The following is a 24,820-nucleotide window of genomic DNA, read 5'->3' as shown; positions in this document are numbered from 1 at the left end:
TTACGGCGGATTTCATACTCGTAGTTGGAAAAATGAGGTCAAATGGCCCGGCCCCATGAAAGGCCCATCAAAATCGCGACACAAAAGTGCGGCCCTTACACGAGTCTATATGTTAGTTATAGTGGCCATATAAATTATAGTAAACATACACTTAAATTTAAAATAGGAAGTGCTCATTGTGTAATGCATGGACCATGTAAACCTGTAAATACCTCACTGGATGACCTCGATCACTTGCTTTCACAACGCAAGCATTATGAAGAACGCCGGCAGCGGAGGTGAATTGTTCGTATACAGTCGCGCGATTCACCGCAACTCCGAAAATTGGATTCATCACCATTATCGGCCTATTTTTATGTCCACTACAGACGGCCTCTGTCAGTGATCTGCAATGACCTCTGTCTCTTAACTCTGCAACACTAGGGGCTCGGAAAGACAGCCCGGCAAGGAAGACAGCGCGCATGAAGTTAGCAGTCATCTCTGCTCGCCCTTTATCATTGCAACCACAAATGATTACCAACAATTAAATATTGCACGCGGGCCGCATAATTATGCGTCAGCCGTGCACAGTATTTCACAGCTATATACGGCAGGGCTAGAGGGGAGAAGACGCGTAATCACCTTCTAATTCGCGTTTGATAACGTTTGATTACACTACACCCTTGAAAGCACTTCCGGCACACAGCAAGTGTCGTCTGCTTGTGTTAGAACGTGCTCCGTGTTGACGCGAGCTGCGTGGTCTGTCTTCGTCTCGATCTGTATTTTCGCGAACACCATGGTTCGCCCTTGCGTTGTGGGCTGCAAACGTAGCGATCGGCGACATGTCAAGCTGCGACATCGTGTCCTTCTGCAAACATGCGAGCGAAGTGGCTGCAGCGCAATGTTGTTGTTCAATGCAGCGCAATGTTGTAGCACAATGTTGTTCAGAATGATAAGGTTGAGAATGCTGATATTGATGATGTGTTACGTGCAGGGTGTTCGGCGCCTCCCTGCTGACGCTGTCGGTGCTGCTCGAAGTGGCACCGCTGGCCATTCACCTTGGCATCCACGGCCTGGCGGGAGCGCAGTTCCTCAACGGAGCAGCCGAGGTCGGTCTTCACGACTCCCGTGCTACACTTCTCACTGTAAAACGTTTGCGGACGTGTTTCTTTCATTGACTGTTGCAATTGTTTGTCGCTATTCTCCCTTTCTCTTTGAAGTGAAGAGAAACACGCTCATGACGGCATTCAGGGTGTGCTGCTTTGAAAAATTCGAGCGGTGCCGGACTCGGCCTGGCCACAGCGCAGGGCCCGCTTTTATGGTGCAAAAGAGATGGAAAAACATACATAGAAGACTAACGAACGTCTCATTTGCATCTTTACTCTATTTTGGCTGTGTTTCACATTCATTTTCTTTAAAACAGGCAGGGAATACGGCCGGCAGCAGCTTTCACAAGCAAGTTCTTGGTCAAAGGAGTTGAAAAAAAAAAAAAAGAAGAAAGAGCCTAGTCTTAGGGCACATTCACACTTGCGACTAGACGACGTCCCGCGACAGATTGCGACTGGCGACCAGAAAGCTACTCAAGACGAACGATATTCACACTGACAAATGCGCCCGACGAGTCGCTAAACCAAAATGTCTCGTGATATGCATGCCGTTCACGTCTTCTTGCAATGTCATCGCCGCATAAAATAAGCGTCAGCGTATACGGACGTCCTGTTCCTTCGCATCTGATTGGTTCAGCTGTTCTGCGACTGCGGTCGCGCGACTGAAAAATCGAGCAGCGAGCGACTGGAACGAAACGGTCGCCTTTCGAGAAAAGCGACCATTTGCGACAGCTTGTGACTGGTCGTTTTGCAACTAACTTGGTCGCGCGACCCCGCCTAGTCGCAAGTGTGAATGGGCCTTTAAGGTTTTTGTTCCTCCTGAGCGAGTGCGCGTTCCCTTTCCGTATCGTCAAATGCAATTGAAAGTGAGACGATGCGCCTGCCCAACTTGCGAAGTCAGAGTACGTGAACGCGATAACTGTGACTGACGGGCTCTTTCACCGGGCACATCTAGGTATCTCAAGTATACCAGTAAGGCTGTAGTAAAAAAGCCCGCCAATACCACTGTGCTTTAGCTGCGGCATGAACTCTGTGTGTTGGAAATGAGGACCCGTGTACCGTGCATTGGGGGCACGTTCAAGAACCCCAGGCGGTCGAAATTAATACGGAGTCCCCCGCTACGGCGTCCCTCATATTCAGAGCGTGGTTTTCCAATCAAATCAGACCATTTATTTCGATTCGTTTAGTTAGAGATACAGGAGATTTCGACACGTAAAATCCCAGGATTTAATAATAATGAATAATTAAATGAGGTTGCCTGACAATATCAGCAACAGTGAAGAATCTACAGGGTCTCTCGCAAGTGTCGATATGCAACAGGAGCTACTGGCGTTGAGCTTCATCGTCGTATGCGTACCTCGTGTAAAATACTCGCAATTTCTTGAAGCCGACCAATTAACTTAGGTAAAGAAGAGATTTTACTTATTTGCCACGTAAAATCGGTGGCAATATTTTGCACAGCGTGAACTATGCGAAAAGAAATTGATTACCGTACATCTTGTATACCTGCAGGCAGTGTAACAATACGACACTGCATTGTGTGCGACACACAATATACCGCAATGAAGGCTGCAAATCAGGGCCCGTATTCGCAAAAAGCTCTTACACTAGAATTTCTTGTAAGAGCAAATTATAGCCAATCGTGATATTGCATGGACATATTATATGCAAGTCAATCGTAACGATTGCCGTAAAGTCAGCGAAGACAGCCGTCCAGAGGCAAACAGCATTTACAAACGAACAACTTTGTGAATTGAGCCGAATTGACAAATTTTTTCGTTTGTAAATGCTGTTTGCTACTGGCCTATGATTAGCTGGCATATCTGCTTTCTGCGGACAGCTACAACGTTCAGTTTTCAAACTTCTTCGCACTTTCCCTCACGGGGCGTTCCCTTCTGACGTGACAGCGGGGCTGCCTTTTCCGCCCTTCCGGCGTGCTCTGTTTTTTCGATATCTCCGGGAAAGCGTTGAAATTCGTTGATGAATATTTCGAATCAGATGCGATTTTCAAGAATAATAAAAAAGAGGGTGCATCAAAATGGCACTTCCTCCAAAGTTGTCATATAAAAAAAAAAAACAACTCCCCCGAGGCTCTACTGAAAGTTAATTAACGAAGTTTGGCTAATTAGTTTTCTGAGACATACGTAGTTTATTTGCGGCAAAGCATGACCACCTCATTTAGAAACTCCTATGCAAAAGCATCATGTTAGGTGCGCTCTATAGCCTCGTTATAAAACAATCTTTATGGCACAAAAAAAAAAAAAAAAAGAAGATGCACTCTGATATTGTGCAGTGAGGCGCGAAAGACGCGGGACACGATTCTGCGTCTGATTCTGCGTACGACTCCTCGTGTACCGAGAATAATACCAGCAAGTTACAACGAATTACATCGTCGCAGCCGCTGCCTTTCTTACACGCCGACAAGTTGTATCGGACGCCATGTCGTACCATGCCTCTCCCTGGTATATTGAGAGAGAGAGAGAAAAAAAAAGTACCGGAAAATGCTTTTTTGCCCTCTAAGCAAAGTGGAGTGGGGGATGAAGGAGGGTGGGTGTAAGGAAAAGGGGGAACAATAACTGGGAACGATAACGATAAAAGTACTCCCTCTTGCTATAAAGTGGCTCAAAATCGAAGATTCCAAGTATCGCTACACGTTCTGTAGCTGACTCATCGATTTATGTTCCTGTCTTTGTTTCTTCTTCTTCTTTTATTCTTGCCAGGGGTTCCTGGTGACATCCCTGTACGGTGTGCTGGCCGACTGGACTCCCGTCGACGAACGAACGACGATGTTCGCCATCCTTACATCCAGTATGTTAATAAGGTGGCTATGGAAATGCACATCGTTCCAACGTGACATTTGCGGTTGTTGTTTCACACACTGAGTATTCGCTGAAAGTACAGTCACCGCCCTATTTAAAGGAGCCAGCGCAGACGCTTTCTGCCGAAGCCGCGCCTTTCCCAAAGGCCCTTTCCTCTGTGCTCTCCAGTTTAAGAACACCTAATGGTGGCGGGCACAGCGTATCAAGTGTATTATTATCCACGATTCAAAACAGGTCGTGCGCTTCCCCGCGAGCATTACGAAACAAAACACTCAGATTTCTTTTAGGAGGCACTATATAGTGACTCACACACATGCGCTTTAAAATAATGTGTCCAGTTAGGTTAAATTGTTGAATGAAAAGCTACTCGTTACACACTAACATGCCAGATTCGAGTCCCCGTGTTACGAGTAATCGTTGCCAAAAAACCAATTCGATGTTCTCTCCCACATCAGTCGTGACTTACATCGTTAAAGTCTTTCACATTCTTGTGCGCAACCACTCCCATTTTTTTTCTTCTTTTTTTGCCATCTTAATTTTCGCAGATCTCCTTGTGGGATTATATACCTTGACTGTTTCAGTGGGTGAACATTCTTTCTCTGTAGCTCACTTGAGCGATCAGTGGAATTTGAAAGAAACGGGACTGATCGAAAAACTATAGTGTGCAAACTGATGCGCGCATGTTTATTTTTTTATTTTCGCTTGTTTTCTCATCTTTCCTGCCCTTACGCCATCCCCTTGTGCAGAGTAGCCTACCGGACACTTAATCTGGTTAACTCTATTGTTCTCCCTCCAGTGGAATCCTCAATAGATTAAAGCGGCGGATGTGCTGAACAACAACAACAACAACAACAACAACAACAACAACAACAACAACAACAACAACAACAACAACAACAACAACAACAACAACAACAACAACAACAACAACAACAACAACAACACAAACGAAATTTTGGGATAGCCGGCTCTGACGTACCCTACTTTCCGATGTTTCTAGATCTAAATAAAATAAATTGGTTCTAGCGCTATGTGCTTTCCGCAGCGGCTCAAACTCGGCCGTTTTAACGCTTCATAGCTTTTGCAGCGCTGGGCAGGACTATGGAAAAAGACTGCTCTTTTCATGCGCAAGAGCATCAACTTGCACAGTCAATGCGCTGGCAGCGCCCTTGCTTTATCTGTCTCACCCTTTCTCTGCTTAATTCTTTTGCCAGGTAAAAAAAGGCAAACAAACTGGTGGCCGCAGTATGGCCAGGATTCCCTTTGGGTAGGTAGCATCTGTTCCGAACTATTACCAACCTCCGTGAGGCCTCGCGGGAAGACCAGTTTTCTCCCAGCTTAACACATCCACCTGGTGGACTGTCAATTCCAGTTACTGCTGAAGTGCTGATTGTCAGGGCTGGGGTATACCAGTGAGAAGGAGACAGGCTCCCCCAGCCAACCAGTCTCTTCCTCGCTGAGCTCCAGCTAATCAGCGGTGGCCGAAATGGATATTCTACTAGGTGGACACTTACAAAATACCCCCGTGGTTCTGGAAGTGTTAGCCAGCACAGCTCACGGCCAAGGCGGCAGTGTTTTACTATTAAAATACCGTGGCCGCCGTGCTCCCGTACACTTTCTTGGATAGATCGTCTTCCGCCTTGTCCTTGGCATAGCTCAATTGGTGATTATCGGCTCTTACGACCCACGGTTTGTGCTAACGAGACTTGTAGAAGTCACAAAAGAACAGTAGCCAATTAGAATTACAATTTCTTCTTTCAAAAATGTAATTGATTACGGTTACTAATTACTGCCTCACGAAAGTAATTGAGCAATTGCTAAAATGTAACCATTAACTTCATCGTTACATTCCTCCCTCTACTTTTACTAACATTGCACAAATACAGTGTAAATAGAACGAGTTGGCATTAGTCTTTCAATGCGTCCTCTGCAGCCCTTCACACGTTGTTCATCTTCACTAAAATTTATTTTCAAAATTTTCTTACGCAATCTTCTCTCGTGTTCTTGTGAAGACATCTGCAGCGACACTGAAAACTCGCTCGATGTGCACGCTGGAGAGAAGAGGAGCTGCGTAGCAACGTACGAACTCATTGCTCAAAAGGTTGTGGTCATTCAACGCAGCGATGCTCGGGTACGGGGTCTGGATTAAGCACAGCGCTTCATCGCTGCTGGGGCTAGGTGAAGGTGCCGCCGACGGGGCTAGTGAAAAACGGAAAAAAAAAATCATATTCGGATATTTCCCAGCATGAACGTTCGAAGTGGCCATCAATGTCGAGGCACATAAGCGCCGTTTTAATTCGTCGGCCAACATCAGGTCGACCTGCTCTCGGTGCGCCTTCGCTCGTTAGCCGTCTAGACAAATAACTAATCGCAATGGTCGCCAGCGAACGTACGCGTTCCTTGAAAAGGTGGCCAAACCTGTAATGCAATTTAGTATAATGCTGCATATTACCTAGCTCTGGAAATACTGTTCGTGCGTTATAATCACAAAAACAGGTGCATATATGGGCCAGGAAATATTAAACAGGTAGACGCAGGTGCGTTTAACGACAAAAAAAAGTTGACTTTATATCTGAGAACTCATAGACTGCACTAAGCGAAGAAGTATTAAGCAGCAGCTCTTACCGCCGATGAATGCCGCCTATAAGCGCATCCAGAAGAGAGGGAGAGAATTTCATTTTAAGTGAAAAGCTCAGAGGTCGGACTTCCGAAAGACGTGAGCGCAAGCCTGCCATGCTGAGGTGATCCGAGATGTAGCTGCAGGGCACTGAATGTCGGTAGCAGGCACACCATGTACATGTTTTTATCCCTTTGTACTCTATAGTGGCTGACAAAATTTAATTGTTCATAACTGTGCCGCTCGTGAGAGTTTGTTTCGTCAAAAAATGTAACTGAAAAACGTAATTGAATTACAGTGAGCGTTAACGAGTAAACAAGGTTATCGTTAAATTACAAAATTACCAAAAAACGTAATTCATTACAAGTAATTAATTACATGTAATTCGTTACCTACAATTCTGGTGCTAAGAAACCGTCGAACCCTAAATCAGTTTAATTCTCTAAAAAAGAAGATGTATTTTCATTCTGTCTGTTCCCTAGCTTTACGCCGCAAGTACTCCAGCCTGCCTTCTATCATTCTCCACCGCCTAAGCTGAGTCACCTTGCCCGACACCTTAAGCAGAATTATTACATCCTCATTTACCTCTTGATCGATACCGCAGTGCTTTAACAAAACATGCGCAACGTTAGCTCCACGAAGCCGTCATTCAAGAAACAACGCCTGCATGAAGGCTATTTAGCTAGCGTTGTTGTTGATGGAGATTTATTGCCTTTCCCTTCAAAACGGGGCCGCAACAGTCACCTAGCCTGCTTGAGTTATATAATCAGGTTTGCTATGCATACGAAGGGGCAGGATCCATGGCTGAGACCGTTATAAGGCAGAACAGCTGTTCGACCGCGGAAAGAACTTTGTGAAGAAACACTTTTTTTTCTTCAATAAACGCATGTGTGACGCATTTGTTTCTCTTTTACATGCAAGCTACCCTACTTGGAGGCCGGTGCATGTTTGAAGCGGTTGAGTTCGAATTCGTCACGTCGCCTGTGATATTCGCAAATGGTAAGTGCAGGTTCACTTATACCTATTATATGCACTCTCACGCTGAATTATACGATAATGCTTTAAAGGCATGACAAAAAAATATCCTGGACGCGAAGCATGCACAACGAAAAATTATTACAAAACAGTTGTTGTCAATTATAAACGTAACACATGTAACATATGTTGTTGACATAGCACACTATGTCAACAACAAGCGTTACTTATAAAATGCTGATACTTTACACATGCACCTGAGACGATCCATCATACAATTTAATAGAAGGAAAACTCGCCAACTGACCACCAGCATAACGGCGCGACAAAAAAAAAAAATTACACCATCTTCCCGTAGGGGAACCCTGAGTAGTATGCGAAGCAGCCATGGGGTCGACTCAAGGTAGTTTTATCAGCTGTATAAACTTGGACATGCAGCAGCACCAGCAACGCGCAGAAGTGTTGTCGACGCCGTCGGCGTTTTGCCTGCGTTCGCACCGAACGCGCGCGGCGTTGGTGACAGTTGCCGGTGCCTCTGGGGCGCCTACCGTCGCGCCTCTAACCTAAGCTGCTTCGCATTATCGCGCGCGGAGCCGCAGGTGTTGCTATTCGTTGCGCAATCCGGAGAGGAGGGGAGCGTCGGAGAGGAGAGGAGATGAGACATGGAGAGGAGAGGAGGTGGAGGAGGATGCCCATTCACGGTAGGGGTGTGGACGCCGCACGGCGGAGGGAGGGAGGGAGTGACATAGCCCCGACCATAAGATGCTTCGCATCTAAAAGAAAAGAGAAATAAAAAGCGCAAATACAACGTATTCCTGATTGGAATCTTAACGACGCGAGGCGTGTTAGTGTAAGCGAGGTATAGCAGCAGTAGTGGACGCCACGAACACAGCTTCATCGCCTGTAGCTGTCAGCTGTCTGCGTCACCACGACGAAGGATATACATGATGCTTGCCGAAACAAGAATTCTGATGAGAGGCGTATGGGCACATTGGAAGTACAACACATATTTAATCGCATATTTCTTGTGTCACTGTGACAGATTCATTCCAAGGATTGGCCAAGAACGGGCGCGTACCTAGTGGCACATAAGCAGTTGCGCATGCCAATTAAGCGCCTAAGTTACCAGTCAGGGCACATAGCTAGTAACCCAAGTTGTCAGTGACCCAAGCTGTATGATAGAGCGCTGGTACGCCATCGTCAAGAAAAGATCTAAATTATTATTTATGCATATTAGTCAGAAATGCAGTATTGCGAGCGCTCTGTGGGCACTGCTTCGTTGTCGTCTGCATACACTCACCATCATCATTCTCCCGCCTTCTTCTTCGGGTCTATCTCTCGTGGCTCCTCTGAAAATAAAAACGTCGCATCGGTCGACGTCTTATAATAACTATTCGCTTCGCGAGAACTGGTTAGTTGATTGCAGATCCGACGCCAGAACTATAGCGAAAGGGGGTTTTACAGAACGTGGTATTCGGTCGAAGTTCCGGAATCTATTGATAAGTCTACCGTAAAATTTTACGGATTGCGCGAGCCGTGGGAAAGCTGAATGTTTCTGTAGTCTGGAGCACGCCGCCTGGTATTCGGGCTTCCAGCCTGTACTGTATATGTGCGGACGACATGTCACTGAAATAGGTTACCAGATGAAATCGTGTCCGCCTCTGAATCACGTTTAGCAATGCCGAAATTTTTGTTTTTAACGTACACGCTTAGGATTGATTTGCTCATTTTTTGCATGACAGTAGTGTGCTTTTGTGTTCAATTTTTCGTGTTTTATTTTTAACCGTATTTGCCGTACCTTGGGCGCATGTTTCTTTTTTTTAGGCTAGCACCAAGTTCGATGAATGGTGTTAAAATATTTCTTGTATTTTTGTTTTATTTTAACATGCTTTATCTGCTTGAATATGTACTGCAATTAGCATTGATTTATTGAAACACCCCGATGTAATACCATAATGTGCGTATAGCATCTAAGGCGACGGACTATTAGGGAAAAAAATAAAAAGAAACATTGTGGTGTATGGCTTTACTGACTACGGTCAAAAACAGTTCGGAAATTCAGGATATTCTTAGATCTGCGTTTCGGAAACTTTTACGGTTGGCTGTATATATCGAAACCATTGTATGAATGTTTGTCTAAGTACTAAAGCGCAGTCACATGGTTAGCTAAGCGGCCTTGAAAATAGGTATTCGGTCAAAGCTCCCGAAGTTGGCGCAATAGTCCAAACGGAAGTGGCTGAATGAAGGTGTTATTTAGTAACAAAGGGCAGACAAGGTTTGCTACTGGCCCCCCGTAAAGTATTGTACGTGGTACCTTATTGACTCTTGTCTTGTTGCGAGATCTCCTCAACCCCGCAACATAAATTTAGACCATTTATACGAGGACACAACTTCGACCACTGACCAAAATATGCACTTACGTCACCGATAAGGTAACCAGTAGAACGTTTCTAGGTAACCTGTCGAAGCAGCTGATCTAAAAGCGGGCCAGTCGCGGGTATTAATGGAGGGCTTCGAAATTTCGAGGATATTTTCGACAAAGTTGTTTTTCCGGTCAGAACATCTGTTGAACCACGAGGTGTGGCTACAATGTAAGCATTATAAAATAATTATAATGAATCGTGACTATAGATGCCATGAACCTTGCTCTTATGCGTAAGCCAGTTGGTTTCTATACTGAGCGACAGTTGGATGAAACGACTTTAATAATTATGGAAAGTTAAATGCTTATGGTGGAGATATTTTATTTTTCGTTGCAAGAACATCAGATGGTGCCAAGTAACGATCGCTCATAATATCAAGAACATATTTGAGGATATTTCATGATACGCAGAACATTCTTACTGAAGAATAAATAACGTATTTTTTTTATAAAGAAGGCATAACCGCAAGGAACAGTCAGTCGAACCGAGTACAATGGCTCTTGAGAAGTACCAACAGAAAATTAACACATTACTACGAAAACTATCGTAAATAATCTTTGCACTCTTCTTCCTTATTTAGTTCCTTTCTCTTTACACTACATCTAAACATTCGCCGTGAACTGATGACCATTGTGCAGCAACACTGTGCTTGCGGCGGAAGCGTACACGCTCTGTCGCCTTTAGCTGACGTCTACACTCCCATCCAACGTCCGTCTAACCCATTCACGCTTTGGTTCTCGTCGGCAGTCACCTTGGGTCTCGCCTGGTTCGTGCTCTGGTACCTGCTGTTTTTCGACGACCCCTATCACAACAAGTCGGTGACTGAAGAGGAGCGAGCTTCGCATCACCGAGGGAAACGGCCGGGCGTTCATCTCCTCCGGCTCACAGGTAAGGAAAGCGACGGTTGTCCGTAAGGCAGCTATTTATGCAGCAGGGCTGCAAGACAAACATGCAGCTGTCTCCTAAAACAGTATACGGTGGCGCCGAATGGCGGCGCTGTGTGTGGAGAAGAGAAAGTCTGTTGCGACAGCAACGTAGCCCCCTCGCTTAACGCACCAAGGTCAAGACCGTCCTTGTAATTTCTCTACGGTGCGCCACACAGACAGCCACAGCTGGGCCTGGCATCCTAGATCTCCCCAAGGCAATCTGGGGGGCCACGCCCTGGCCATGCATTCACTTCGCCTTCTGCCTGCGGCGCGCCGCGCGGTCTGGCAGGTGGGCGTGGCCTCAGAGATCGCATTACCACCGGTGCGCTCTCGGAGGTCCGAGCTTACCGAGCAAGTTTTCTTGCCTCCTCGATCACTCAGCGGAGTGCCGTGTTGTGCCACGTGCTGCTCGAACGCGACGAGCCAAGTGGAAAGCATGTACGAAAAGACCATCACAATGGAATAGAAGGCAGCTATCTATAGGCTCTCGAGTCAGGTGCTAAGAAGTCGCGTGTCGCGCACGCTAAATATTATTTTGTTGTTTTATTCAAATTTAATCGCATGCGCGGCTGTGTAGCGGTTCAGCGGGCCACAGTGCTGTCTTATTACACTTACTATTACACCATTGGGCATCAAAATCATCATCAGCCTATATTTATGTCCACTGCAGGGCGAAGGCCTGTCCCTGCGATCTCCAATTAACCCTGTCTTCCGCTAGCTGATTCCAATTTGCACCTGCAAATTTCCCAACTTCATCACCCCGCCTAGTTTTTTGCCGCCCTCGACTGCGCTTCCCTTCTCTTGGTATCCATTTTATATATTATGCGGTATATGAAAATAGTTTATATAACGAAATAACGGATATAACGAAGTAATTTCGGCTTCCTCTTCAAATTCGTTATAACGAGGTTCGACTGTAGTGAAACACTTGCCGAACGCGCTTTGTTATATTCGCAGGCGCACGGCGTTCCCTGGCGCCAGATTCTGCGTAGCACTCCAGTTCACCTGGTGTGCCTGTGCGTGGCGGCTGGCATGGCGGAGCAGCGGCTCGGCAAATACAACTACCTCATGTACCTGGGAGGCGTCACCGTGAGTGTCTCGGGCGTTTTATATAGTATAGTGGTGCAATACCTTTTAATTCTAGTGATTGTTTGACCCTTGCGAGTTTGCGTTGCGGGTGGGCCGACATACGCTGCTGCGTGTAAATTTTGCGCAGTGGTCGTGGTTCTCATTCGCCTTACCTCTCCGGGACTGACAGGTTGTTGTATGATGATCACCGCTATGGTAGCTTAGTGGCTATAAGGTTGAGGCGCTGAGCTTGAGGTCTCGGATTCAGACCCGGCCGCGACGGCCACATTTCGGTGAGAGCGAAATGAAAAATATGCTCGTATACTTAGATTTATGCTGAAAAAAAAAACAAGTGGTAGAAGTTAATGCAGTCTCACACAACGACGTACCTCATGATCGTATTACGGTTCTGGCTCGTAAAACCGCGGAATTTAACTTTATTGTAGGATGAAAAGCCAACAATTGTGGTTCACAGTGAGAAACTGGCTATAGCCACGTTTACATGAATGCGACAGTGTCGCATCGCATCGCATTTCTAGCGCATCGCATTCATGTAAACAGCGGTAATGTGCTATAGGAAGGCGCATCGCAATAATGCGCAAGGCGAGGGTAGACTTACGGGCGCTTGTCGACTCTCGCGGAGCATGTACACGCAGGATCGTCGAGTGCGGAGGCGGGGGCGCCTAACAAGGCCTTCGATGACAACCGCGAAGACGCTACCGAGAAGCAAGCGAGAGCCGAGGGGGACCTCTAACGACACCGTCGCTACATTTAAACGGCGCCGCATCGCCTTTCCCAAATGCGCTTGGAAATGCGATGAGCCACTGTCGCATTCATGTTAACGGGGCTTATGACTGGTAGCACGATAAGATGTCAAGTCGCACAGTGAGAGATTTTAACTGTTTACAACAAACGTGTAGCTTATTAAGCCCGTGCAGTTTAACCGCTGTTCGAGATTGAACATGACATTGAGCATTCGTGTTCAGGCTCCACCGTTTAGTATAGGTTGAAGTTTCCAATTCCGCCGCAGACAACGTTTTGCTCTATTTGATTTAAATGAAAATAAAAGAAAGAGCTTCAGTCACCCTGTAAAGATGGCGGCTTGTTTTCGTCAAATAATCATAATGATAAAAAATATTTTAAGTTAACAAGAAAACGTCACAGATTCGGAAACTGTAGTGCACCCTGAGAGTAAATGAACTTCATGGGCTGCAGAGTTCCTATACAAAGGCTAGCACTGTAAAAAGGAAAAGTCGCAGTTTTGCCCAAAAGGCTGCATCGATGGCAATAGCAAACTAGTGGACAGATATACGAAGTAATGATCGTAGTTTTATCGGCCATATAAACTTGTAAACATAGGCATACTAACTAAATTAACGAGCATGGTGTCACGCACGCACAAGTAAACATGAACGCATATGACTCGATGACCGCGGAAACTCGCTGTGAAAACGCCGTAGTTAGTAAGCGCCGCAGCAGCAGCGAGCGAATTGACCTTTGTTGCTGCGAAAACACAGCTCAGGGCGGAAGGACTCTGCCCCCGCCGCAAATGGCTTTCAAGATACAGCCGCCCAGGCGGAAGTGCGCGGCGTAGTACGCGGCCTCCCCCCTCTCTACCCTCCCTCCGGAGCTTTGCGCGCGACAGGAAGACGGCGAACTTCCTTCCGCTTCGCTCTCTTGCGTGCGCGAGATAGAACCGCGATCGCCGGCTCACCCTCGCACGCTTTCACTCACACATACAGATTACGGCGCGCGGCGACAATTTTATCGCCCTTGGACTTTATACGGAACCTCACGGCAATGCCGACGACGACGGCGCACGCGTACGCACGAAATAAATGAGCAAGGCTAGTGGCTTCAATCCGACGGCAATGTACCAATTATTAACGCGGTAGCGTTAAGGGCACCGTGTCGCAGAAAAGTCGGTGTCTGGGTCGCTGTTGGCGGAGTTTCCGTGAGTGAAAACTACGGTATGTATTTAGGTATATGTATATGCCACGCCTTGCTATATGACATGCGGTATATGCGGGTTATATTGCCACACCATACTATCGCTACGTTAATCATACCTTTTCTTACCTTATTGACTAAGTTGTCCCTCGGAATTTTGAGAATGACAAACCACGGACAAATGTCATGAAAGAAAACACCGACAGCGCAAGCCTTTTATGCTAAATCCTCCCAGACTGAAATATCAAAAGTGCGAAACAATAACAGAAACCTGAAAATGATGCAATTTCTTTGGCGCGGCTGTGCACTACCTCCGTGATCGGCCCATGCTAGAGACTGCGTTTCTACCAAAAAGCTCGCCTTCGTGCATAGCATTCGCAGACAGCGTTGCCTGGTAAACAATACAGTTACATAAGCTGCAGTTGCCGGGAAGCGTGAGAAGCAATCAGGGAGCTCTGAGTTCTATCGCGTTCCACTCTTAAAAGTCGAGGCTTAAGTTTCCCCCAATTTTATGCAATAGTTATAGTCTAAAAAAAAAGCGATACACCCGCCGTGGTTGCTTCGTGACTATGGTGCAATAGTGGCTAAGGCGCAGTTGTTGCAATGAAGGACAACTCAAAGTATCGTTCGGCCTTATCTGACATAATCGCTCCCTGATACAATCAACTAATCAATTTTTCTGTATTAACTAAACCACTTTTGCTGCTTTGTTATTTACTTCTGTATGTTTTTTTACCCACTCCCCTCTGTAATACCTCGGTCTTGCGGGTACAATAAAATAAAATAAAATAAATGGTGCCGGGCACATAAGCACGAGGTCGCGGGATCAAATCCCGTCCACGGCGGCCACATTTCGATTGGGGGCAAAATGCGAAAACACCCGTTTACTTAGATTTAGGCGCACGTTAAAGAACCCCAGGTGGCCCAAATTATTCCGGAGTGCCCCGCTACGGCGTGCCTCATAATCAGATCGTGGTTGTGGCACGTAAAACCCCATAATTTCTTTAAAATATACTTAAAATGGCAGAAAGCCTGGTATGTTCGTAAGGAATGAAGTACCCGCCGCGGTGGCCCAGTCAACTAAGGCGTTGCGCTGCTGAGCACGATATCGCGGCATCGAATCCCAGCCGCGGCGGCCGCATTTTGATGCAGGCGAAATGCAAAAACGCCCGTGTGCTTGCGTTGTAGTGCACGTTAAAAAACCCCAGGTGGTCAAAATTAATCCGCAGCCCTCCACTACGGCGTGCCTCATAATCAGAACAGGTTTTGGCACGTAAAACCCCAGAAAGAAGAAGAAGAAGGAATGAAGTGCCTGTTGGGTGTGGTCGAGACGTACCATATTAATTGAAGTGGTAGCGCGTGCGGAAGCCAGCCCTCGATTCTGTTGCATATGGACGAATGCTCTTGTCTGGATCGGTATCTGTCGAGACTGCGCATCCGTGACTTTGATTGAAGGCCGGGTTGGCGCTGCATTCCCACGAGCATGTGCATACAGATATTTTTGCGTGTCTTCCTTTATTCCGCCACTGAGCGACCATTCATTTGATAGTCGGCGCATGTTGTCCTTATCATTCTCACATGCCCGCGTTTGCTGCACGTGCCTTTTCATATATAGGGTGTCCCAGCTAACGTCAGCCAAGCTGTTGAAAAAATAAATAAAACAAAGAACATCACGGTGCTTGATTGTAAGTCCGACGTTGTTCGGTTGTCAGACATCTGACCACCGAACACCGTAGGTCTTGTAGTTATCTTCTACAGCGTTCTTTTAATCGGCCCTGCTTTTTTTTCTTCGTTCAACAGCTTGGCTGTCGTTAGCTGGGACACACTGTATACGATGAAAGGAAATAGCCAGAGACAGGAAGTGCCTCCGAAAAGGGACAACGTTCCTCTGCCTCAAAGGGGGATAGGAAGAATGAATGAGAGGAATACGACGAAGGCGGCGACTATGGTGATGATCCTAAAGGCGCATATATACCGGACGAATAACAAAATAGGAAAAGAGAAGCAAGTATAAGGTGCCAACAAGTCTCGCTTCTCTTGACTGTCAACTACAGGCCCTCCTATAGCACGGAATGAGCTAACACCCTGCTAAAGCATGTACAGTCAGCATGAAACACGGCTGCAAAGTATAAGCTGCAAGAACAGATTATACTCTTAACACCGCGAAGTCAACTCAGATTACCTACGATGAACCTCAGAGGAAATTAAGTACAAAGGCGACACCTAGTATGTGAGAGACGCCGCATAGTAATGTGCCTCGATTAATGAGACAATCCGGGGTCCTCTTAAAGTAGTAAGTGTTGATGTATTAGTCGGTTCATACTCAGCAATTTCAGACCATAAGACGTACGGGCCACTTAGCGAAAAATAGAAATAAAAAGGGGAGGGGACAAGTAGAGCGGCATTTTTTTTAGTCCACCTATATGTAAGTAAAGGATCATTTCTGCAATTCAACCCAATCGAAATACAACTAACGCGGCAGATAATCCAACCCGAGGCCTTTAACTCTGCAGCAGAATATCATACCATAGCCATGTAGGCGCCATGGCAAGTCAACTGACGTGAGACTCTTGTTGGAAGACCAGATCGAAATTGGGGCGAAAAAAATATTAAGATAGAAAGACAGGTAGGAAGCGCATGCAGGACACGCAAGTGACTGCGCTTCTTATTAACACTGCACTTTTCTGAGCTCATTGTTTCAGACTTGCATTGACTTACCGAAGTGCAGGGCGGAACATACGACATAAAGCTACTGAAAAAGGCCGCCTGTGTACGCTATACTGCTGCTGTGCAAACACCGTTATCTTCTTCCCCTGTCGTTCCAGTAAGAAGGGGTCTCCCATAATTGATTGTGTGGGGAGGTTCACTGTGCTCCGGCGGCTTCTCTTGGTTTCTTTACGAGCTCAAGACTGGCGCTCTCAACAAATCAAACCGGTGTTAACCTCACGTGCCTGCCGCGCATCAGGCGTTATCAGAAACTTCGCGACGCGTAAGCGCTAACGAGTGATCGACGTGCAGAAGTCAGAGAGAGAGGGAGAGGCGAGAGAGCTAACAGCCACGGACGCTGTCAGTTTGTTTGCTCCCCGTCGGCGCTCGAGTTAAGTGAGCTTGCCACCATCATATGCAGACGCGCCGTGAAAATGTCAGCAAGTTAAGAGTAAGCCACTGCAAACCCTGTCGATCAGCCTCGTTCGAGCGAGCTGGAACCCGCCGGAGCAATCTCTATCGTTTTTTTTTGTTTTTTTTTTTTGTTTTCTGCACGGCATCTAGCGCGTTAGAACGGTGACGCGAAACGTCGAAAGACGTTCCTCCGGGATAGCGGCCCGGCGCTCCTCTATATACTGTATATGCGCGCCCAGAGGCAGTATATAGAAGCAAACACACCGATGCTAACTTTATACGAGCGAGTATCACGTTGACAAGACAGGGTGCGGTAGCGCTTTCGCGGTCGTTGAGGGCAAGGAGCCGATGACACAGGCTCAAGTTGCGTCTTGCTTTGAGAACGACTCTGACGTCGCCGCCTTAGTGTGTATGGCAATTACCGCGACCCGTCCGTCAATGATGATCAAACCTCTTATTTTCATGTGGGTCTGCGCGTCAGTGTTCAGTTGACAGTGATTATATTCAGAGTTTCCCAGAGAAATCACCAGAGCGAACTTTGCCGCTGCGATAGTTGAGCTATGGTGGAAATTACGGCTGGTAGATCGATTTGTCTACATTTTCGTGCTTGTGAGTCAAAACTTTGTTGTGGCGTTATTTATTACGCTTTATCTCGGAAACATTTTCAGGCAATCGTGCCTTTCTAAGCACAGCAAAACAATGTCTTTGCCCACATGCATACTCATTGCGAATTGTTGCATATATAGCACACTATTTTCCTCAAAGGTGTCATTTTGCAATGTCGCAAAGCCGTTTGAAGTGAGAGGGACGAATTATGCAGGCAAATGCATGTACTACCCACCATTACTATGCTGTTTGAACCGCCTAGTTGTAATCTCCCATAGAAACTGTAGGGTCAGAGTTCCTCGTAGGTGATATTATCGGAAACTCATTGCAAAATCGTACTGTATTGTATTGATTGTATTGTATTGCTCGTACTCTAATTGCTGCGCAGAGCTTTCCCGCCCTGTCGTCGGTGCTGGCGTTGGCGGCGGCCGTGGTGACGAGTGGCGTGGTGAGCGACGTACTGCGCGACAAAGGCTGGCTCTCCACGACTGGTTGCAGGAGGCTCACCTGTACTGGAGGTATGCAGACCACGCAAACTGAAAAGAAAAAAAATTGCGTAGCTTGCACTAAGGCGCAAGACGAAATAAACAGCGGAGCTGATCGGCACCTAGCACTATACTAAGCGATCCCCAGCATTTTCAGGAATTTATTATTGATCGATTATTGATTAGCTATTGATTGGCTATCGATTGGCTATCGATTGGCTTTCGCGAGGTATTGGCTACGTATTTGGGCTAGGCTTAAACACCATCGCTAGTTCACAGGGGTATTTGCTATTGCGCTTGGACCCTTTCTGCACTACGGCCAGGATCGGCCTACATTTTCTAGTTGCTCTGTACGGACTAACGGTTGGCTAAAACAGCTCCGCTGTTAAAAGAAAAAAAAAAAGAACGAAAAAAAAACGACACACGAATATTATCCGGGACCAATTTAACTTATCACACTTTTTTTTTTTACGTGCAGTAACCATATGCAACTTTATTCCGCTCCACGCCCGTTGTTGCACCACCATAGCACGCTAAGTCCCATCTATTTGAAAAATTTGGAGATTATATTAAAGTATTCACAGACGCATCTGTACGCAGCGACGCCCAAGGCGCTTCTGCAGCTTTCTTCCGCCCTTCGACTGACATCAGACGGGTGTTTAGAATACTTTATCCAACCTCATAAACAACTGCAGAACTGGCAGCGATTGATGTTGCTCTGAAGTACGTGCACGAAGACTTAAACGCTTTGAAGGTCGTCATTCTTACAGACTCCCGTGCTGCCCTCAGCAGACTGAGACAAGATGCCGATAGCTCAACTTTATGCAGTATCCAAGAATGTGCCGGCAAAATTACTTCGCGTGGCGTGTCCCTCATTGCCCATTGGATACCCTCGCACGTGGGCATCGCTGGAAATGAAGAGGCTGATCGCCTCGCTTCAAGTTGTGCCCACCCCGAATGTGACTGCCCTGACATTTCCTGTATGTTTGAAAACGCTCGTCTTCTGATACGCCGACACCTCCTAAAGCAGCATCCAGACCAGCGTGTTGCAATCGGATCGTTCCCTCCCCGTGTTCGTGGTCGAGGCTTGCCCCATCGTGCTAGAGCACTGCTATGTATAAGTTAAGGGTTGGGTCTGTGTTGGTGCGCGAACGCCTATACCGACAAGGACGTGTGGACAGCCCGTCGTGTACGTTTTGTGGCTCCTGTGAGACACTTGAACATCTCGTTTTAGAGTGTCTCGCATTCGTTGCGCAGCGCGCATTGCTATTTAAGGAATGTAGACTTATTGGACTGCAATGTGCGACCCTTGACGATTGCCTGTTTTCAAGGGGGTGCGCTGCTCGACGTGACCAGGCCCATCGAGCCCTGCTAACATTCTGAAGGATACTGACTTGGCCTCCCGTTTATCGACATTATTTGTGTTTTGTTTTGTTCTGTCTGTGTCTCCGTCATTTCTTTATTTCCTTTTTTCTTTCCTCATATTTTGATTTCCTCTATTCCCGCTTCCTGAAACAGTAGGCAGGCGTACGTTGTGCCCCTCTCGGTGGCAGTTGTCAGCTTAATCCCTCCCTATTTCCTTCGTGTCCTTTGTGTGTATATGTGTACATACCAAATAATAATAATAATAATAATAATAATAATAATAATAATAATAATAATAATAATAATAATAATAATAATAATAATAATAATAATAATAATAATAATAATAATAATAATAATAATAATAATACGTAACAATAATAATAACAAACCTGTTCTTTTGCGAACCTGTCCTTGCCGTCATAATGTCTTTAATGACAGGTTCCAAGTACATTGATGGACTTTACACCTCCACGTCCTGCTTCTCTTGCTCGCGCCGAGGAACTTGCGCGTTGTTTATTTCGAAGTAGCCGCCAGAAACGTACCGCATAAAAGAACATACTGAAAGAAGGCATACCGCAGTGAACACGTTCTCGAATTTGTTGATACGAAATGCTTCAGTTTACATGCAGCGCCAAAATGCTCATTTTCTATATTTGAAGCCATGCGCCTTCCTTTCGAATTACCATGTTTAGATGACATTCTACATGCTAATAAATTGATTCCTTACGTTTTTGTCAGACTCATGTAAACGTGGCCATTGATGTTACATTTAGCTAACATGCCGCAACATATAACTGCAAAAAGGTAACGAAACGCGCCATGTTACGTACAGCAGCAAATACGAATGGAATGATACTGTAAGATTTTAAAAGCAAATTCTAGTGATACAGCGCACAATCATTTAGACGAGGTAGTGAGGTCTCATCACAACTATTTCTAGAAGGAAAAAAAGTAGAATATTATTAGCACATGGTTTGGTCATAAAGAGAAAGGGATGTTGAATAACAGAAGCTTTATAAAAGCAGAAGATATCTACGCTCGTATATATGCTCTACAAGCAAGTCTCCCAAATGGAGTGGAGATTTAAAAGCAATAACTGAGTAAATAGTAATATGGCGCATATTTGGCACGCTGTCATGCCGTCTACAGAAACATATCAACAATAGTGTTCTCGCCATCATCAAACACCGTTATCGATGTCAGAAGTATATGTTGGAAGCATTTCTTTGTGTATTGCAGTGTGTTCATTTGATTTTTGTGGTCGGTATTTCGGGATATTCGTTTACTTTAGCAACAATCCTCGTTTTTCGTGCAACAACTGTTTCTTCTTTGTTAGATAGCTGCCAGCTCCATAAACGCGGTATGATACCTCAATTCCTCGAACGTGCAGTCAATCTTAAATTATACTACTATTTAACGAGAAGAAAAGGAACCGAGGGGCCCGATTTTTATTAATCATATCATAAGAAGCCAACAAACAATGACACCAAGGACAACATAGGGGAAATTACTTCTACTTACTAATTGAATTAAAGAAATGATAAATTAATGGAAATGAAAATCGATGAAGAAACAACTGGCCGCAGGTGGGGAACGATCCCACGTCTTCACATTACGCGTGGGATGCTCTTACCATTGAGCTACCGCGGCGCCGTTTTCCCATCCACTTTCTGGGGTATTCCTCGACGTGAAGCTTCGCTTCTCTGTCGCCTTCGGTTAGGAGTTGCCTTCACAAAGGCATACTCTACATTAATTGTAGTGACCGACAGTGCGGCACGCGAGGTCTGCGGCACCGACGAAACTATCGACCACCTGCTGTTCACTGTCCACGATATGCCCCAGAAAGACAAGAACTTGCTAACGCTCTAAAAAGAAAAAAAAATCTGGACAATCAAACGCTTTCCGTGCAGGTACTGCTGGAACACCGCCCCATCGCTCGTCGGCCCATAACGCGGTGACGACACTTTTGCGCTTCTTGAGGACGACGGGCTTGTGCCAACGTCTGTGACTATTAGTGCAATACCACACGCGTCAGTGAACTCGCCGCTAATTTCCTTCTTTCCTTCCCTCCTCTCTCTCCCTGTCATCTTTGTGTTCCCCTTTCCCATTCCCCCAGTGTAGGGTAGCCAACCGGACGTTATTCTGGTTAACCTCCCTGCCTTCTGCATTTCTCTTTCCTCCTCCTCCTCCTCCTATGTCTTTACAACTAGAACTAACCCTGGGAGTGTTAGCCAGCGCCACCACTCACATACCTAGGCGGCGGTGAGATATTCAAAAGCTCGTGCCAAATGGAGCGCTGCTTCTTGGCGTAGGTTTGGTTTGCAATGGACTCCTCTAGACGTCATGAAAATGTTTGGAATGTCGGTTAGTGGCATCGGTGATGCGCAGGTCAGTGCAGTGATTCAAGCTGCGTTATGGCCGTCTTGAGATAACATCTTGAATGGCGCTGCGCATTCTGAGAGAAGCGACTGCAGAGGGCCACGCTTTTTACCTCGTGTCAAATGAGAAGTTCACAGTGGAGGAGAAAAGAACGGCCTATGTTGTGTGCGAACAGCTTTCGGATGCGCCAAAAGATATCCTATTCTACCGCAAGATAGACAGCCTGTTCTGCCACAATATATTCTGCCACGAACATAGTCTAATTGCTTCACAAACTTGAAACCTATCCTTCTACGTTTGACTTTTTTTTTTCTTTTGAAGTGTTTACTACTACTACTGCGAACAGTGGCTATGAACTGAATAATGGCCGATATGACTCGTTCTATGAACTGAATAATGGCCGATATGACTCGTTCTTCATGGTTTGGTTGAGGCACGGCACGACGTAAAATGCAAAAAAAAAAACAATCATAGAGAGAGGGAGCGAGACAAAGACGAAAAATTCCCGCATAACCTATCTCAGGTGGAATGTCTATGTTATTGCGATTAGCATTGAGGCTACATCCCAACACACCTTATTGCCACCGCCGAGAAGCGTCAGGGATTCGGGCATGTACGCAGCCGCGATCCTCTCTCGCGCATCCACCAGCTTAAAGAGACACACTGCTCCATCTAACGGCGACGTTGCGAAGTCCACGAGTAGCGTGTGCCTGATTATATATTTGTACAAGAGCGTGTGAACATGTATGACGCGGGTTCGATTCCGGGCAGTGACGGATAAATGTTAAAGAATCTTTTTTTTTTTGTCATCGTAGAGGGGTACATACCCAGTGGTGACACATGTTCATAGAAGAGCGGCACATATGCCGAGTGTTACATACTCAGTGTCGCAAACTCGTCCAACGGCTGGTTTCAACCGCGGTTCCCTCAGCACACCAACCCGATGCTCTATCCATCAGAAATCTGGTGAGACAAGTCGGCGGGAAAATGCTTTGAGGCATACGCAGAAAGATAGGCGCCGGAACGTGCGTTACGTATCCCAAGAATGCTAACTGCATACGAGAACGCGCCGATGTAACGCATGCAGTTCTGATATCTAAACGAAGCTGATGACTCACGCATGGCCTCGTCGCCTACAACAGCTAGCTCTCTGTACCGCGATCACGAAGGCCACGCGTGACGCTCGTCGAAGAAAGAATGCCGATGAGAGGTGCATGGACAGATAAGTACGACGCATATACGTATAAGGATATTTATGGCTGCTATAACCATTTTGTCACACTGATACGAACCCGTTATAGAGGAATAGGCACGAAAAAGAAAGCAAAGGATTTTTTGCTTTTAAAATAGGGCTATTTGATTTCTGAGCAAAACAAGTTGATTGCCGGAGATGTAAAAGTAGTCACAGAAGCGTGGTAATGGCCCTTCAGCACGGTCGCAGCGTTGCTCGTTCCATCGCTTTGAATGTCATAGGAAGCTGTACACTTGACGCTTCTTCGGTGGATGTGCAACGTAAGCCTTCATCGGTACATTTACCATGACGTAATCGGTCAATCGATAAAAAAACTAATTTTAGAGGTTATCAAGCGGAAATAGCTGGGTCTGTAGCTTTAACGCTCAAGTTTCAAACTACTAACGTCAAGCGTCATTGTTGTGGGAAGACTTGGCATGAAGTGCCATAACGGTGACATTGGCTCGATCCCAGCTCTACGCCGACGGCTCCAGAGTTTCCACAATAAGCATTGTGTGTCGTTAGTAGTCAAAATCGATAACGACGCCCCAACGGAGTCTCCTCGGAAGAAATTGGATGCCAACTCCTCACGCGAGAAGCAAGTTAAGGTCATTAGAACTCGGTAAATCGTTCCTGGTGTACTAGTGGCCTCCGACATTTGCGTAAGAAAAAACATAATTTGCTTCAGAGCCTAAAATCGATACTGTTTTGAACTACAAAATCAAGAAAGGGTTCAGAGCTAAGGATCACCACATGAGTGGCTACTTAAGCGCGACAAACGTTGAAACTTGGGTATTTTAAATTTGAACTCTATAACAAGCTCTGTTTAGGGACAACGCACAATGAAAATTAACGATGAACAATTTACATAAGTATTGACAACGGACAGTTTATAGATAGATTTTGGATAATTCTTAAATATGACTTGCTGAACAGGCCGCTTATAGACAAGTTTGGATCATGTCCCCTGAAAAGTTGTTACTTTCTGCAAAACCCCTAGGCTTCATTTCCTTCTTTCTGCAAGGATCACCTTTAAGTGTATACAAAAAGGAAGCAGAGCTTGTGATGCGCTAGTCACGAATCACGCTTAGTGCATGTTAAGGTTGCTACGAAAGCCTAATGACTGTATACGCTCAAATCTTTATACATAGTCGCAGTGGCGCCGAATGAGACTCGCAATCTTCATTCCTCTGTGAGGTCTAATTGGTGATTTACTTACTTTCGCTTTCCAGGACTTATTATCCACGCCTGCGCCACGATGCTACAAGGATTAAAGGAAAACCATTGGATAGAGCACATAGCCATGACGGCCTTGGGAGTCTTTGTCGTGGGTAAGATTGCTTTTTGCATCTTCGCCAAAAAAAAAATCAGAACTCATTATCCTCATGTAGGGTGTGGAGTGGATATATACACTCGAAAAATCCGGGTAAACATTTTGGCATTCAAGCTGATATACAGCGACATGTAACGCGATGAGCCTAGATTTATGCTTTTTCTCTCCAGCAGTGATCAGCACAATACGTGGTGGCGTGATCCTAACGTCGTGACACGCTATATATTATTTGGCACATTCCCTGGCGGCAATGTCGCACACTTCTATAGAAATGCATATAGCCTCCAAGATCGTGCGGAACACACCCCGTGTGCTACCAAATCTCAGAGGCTGTGGTATGGCAGTGGGCATGCGCAGAAACCACGGGACATATTTTGTTATCATGTGTCAACGTCCATCTATAGCAGTAAATGAGTACGTAGTTACATATGCCCG

At 46.0% G+C, this 24,820-nt stretch overlaps 2 protein-coding genes across 2 annotated transcripts in view; both read left to right on the top strand.

The window, feature by feature from the left end:
* LOC119448819 (vesicular glutamate transporter 3-like) overlaps nucleotides 1-11,311 on the top strand; it is a 29,922-nt gene extending 18,611 nt beyond the window's left edge. The window contains exons 3-7 of the mRNA XM_049666512.1: nucleotides 974-1,088; nucleotides 3,806-3,893; nucleotides 7,443-7,520; nucleotides 10,667-10,807; nucleotides 11,022-11,311. Of these exons, the coding sequence (XP_049522469.1) occupies nucleotides 974-1,088; nucleotides 3,806-3,893; nucleotides 7,443-7,520; nucleotides 10,667-10,807; nucleotides 11,022-11,311 (712 nt within the window). The remainder of the gene's footprint in view (nucleotides 1-973; nucleotides 1,089-3,805; nucleotides 3,894-7,442; nucleotides 7,521-10,666; nucleotides 10,808-11,021) is intronic.
* Nucleotides 11,312-11,829: 518 nt separating this feature from the next.
* LOC119450472 (vesicular glutamate transporter 3-like) overlaps nucleotides 11,830-24,820 on the top strand; it is a 16,096-nt gene continuing 3,105 nt past the window's right edge. The window contains exons 1-3 of the mRNA XM_049665896.1: nucleotides 11,830-11,934; nucleotides 17,978-18,107; nucleotides 24,285-24,383. Of these exons, the coding sequence (XP_049521853.1) occupies nucleotides 11,878-11,934; nucleotides 17,978-18,107; nucleotides 24,285-24,383 (286 nt within the window). The 5' untranslated portion in view covers nucleotides 11,830-11,877. The remainder of the gene's footprint in view (nucleotides 11,935-17,977; nucleotides 18,108-24,284; nucleotides 24,384-24,820) is intronic.

Source organism: Dermacentor silvarum, chromosome 4, assembly GCF_013339745.2.
Source record: "Dermacentor silvarum isolate Dsil-2018 chromosome 4, BIME_Dsil_1.4, whole genome shotgun sequence".
In the NCBI taxonomy this organism is placed as follows: Eukaryota; Metazoa; Arthropoda; class Arachnida; order Ixodida; family Ixodidae; genus Dermacentor; species Dermacentor silvarum.
The sequence above is the reverse complement of the archived record's forward strand: the minus strand, read 5'-3'. Positions and strand labels throughout refer to the sequence as shown.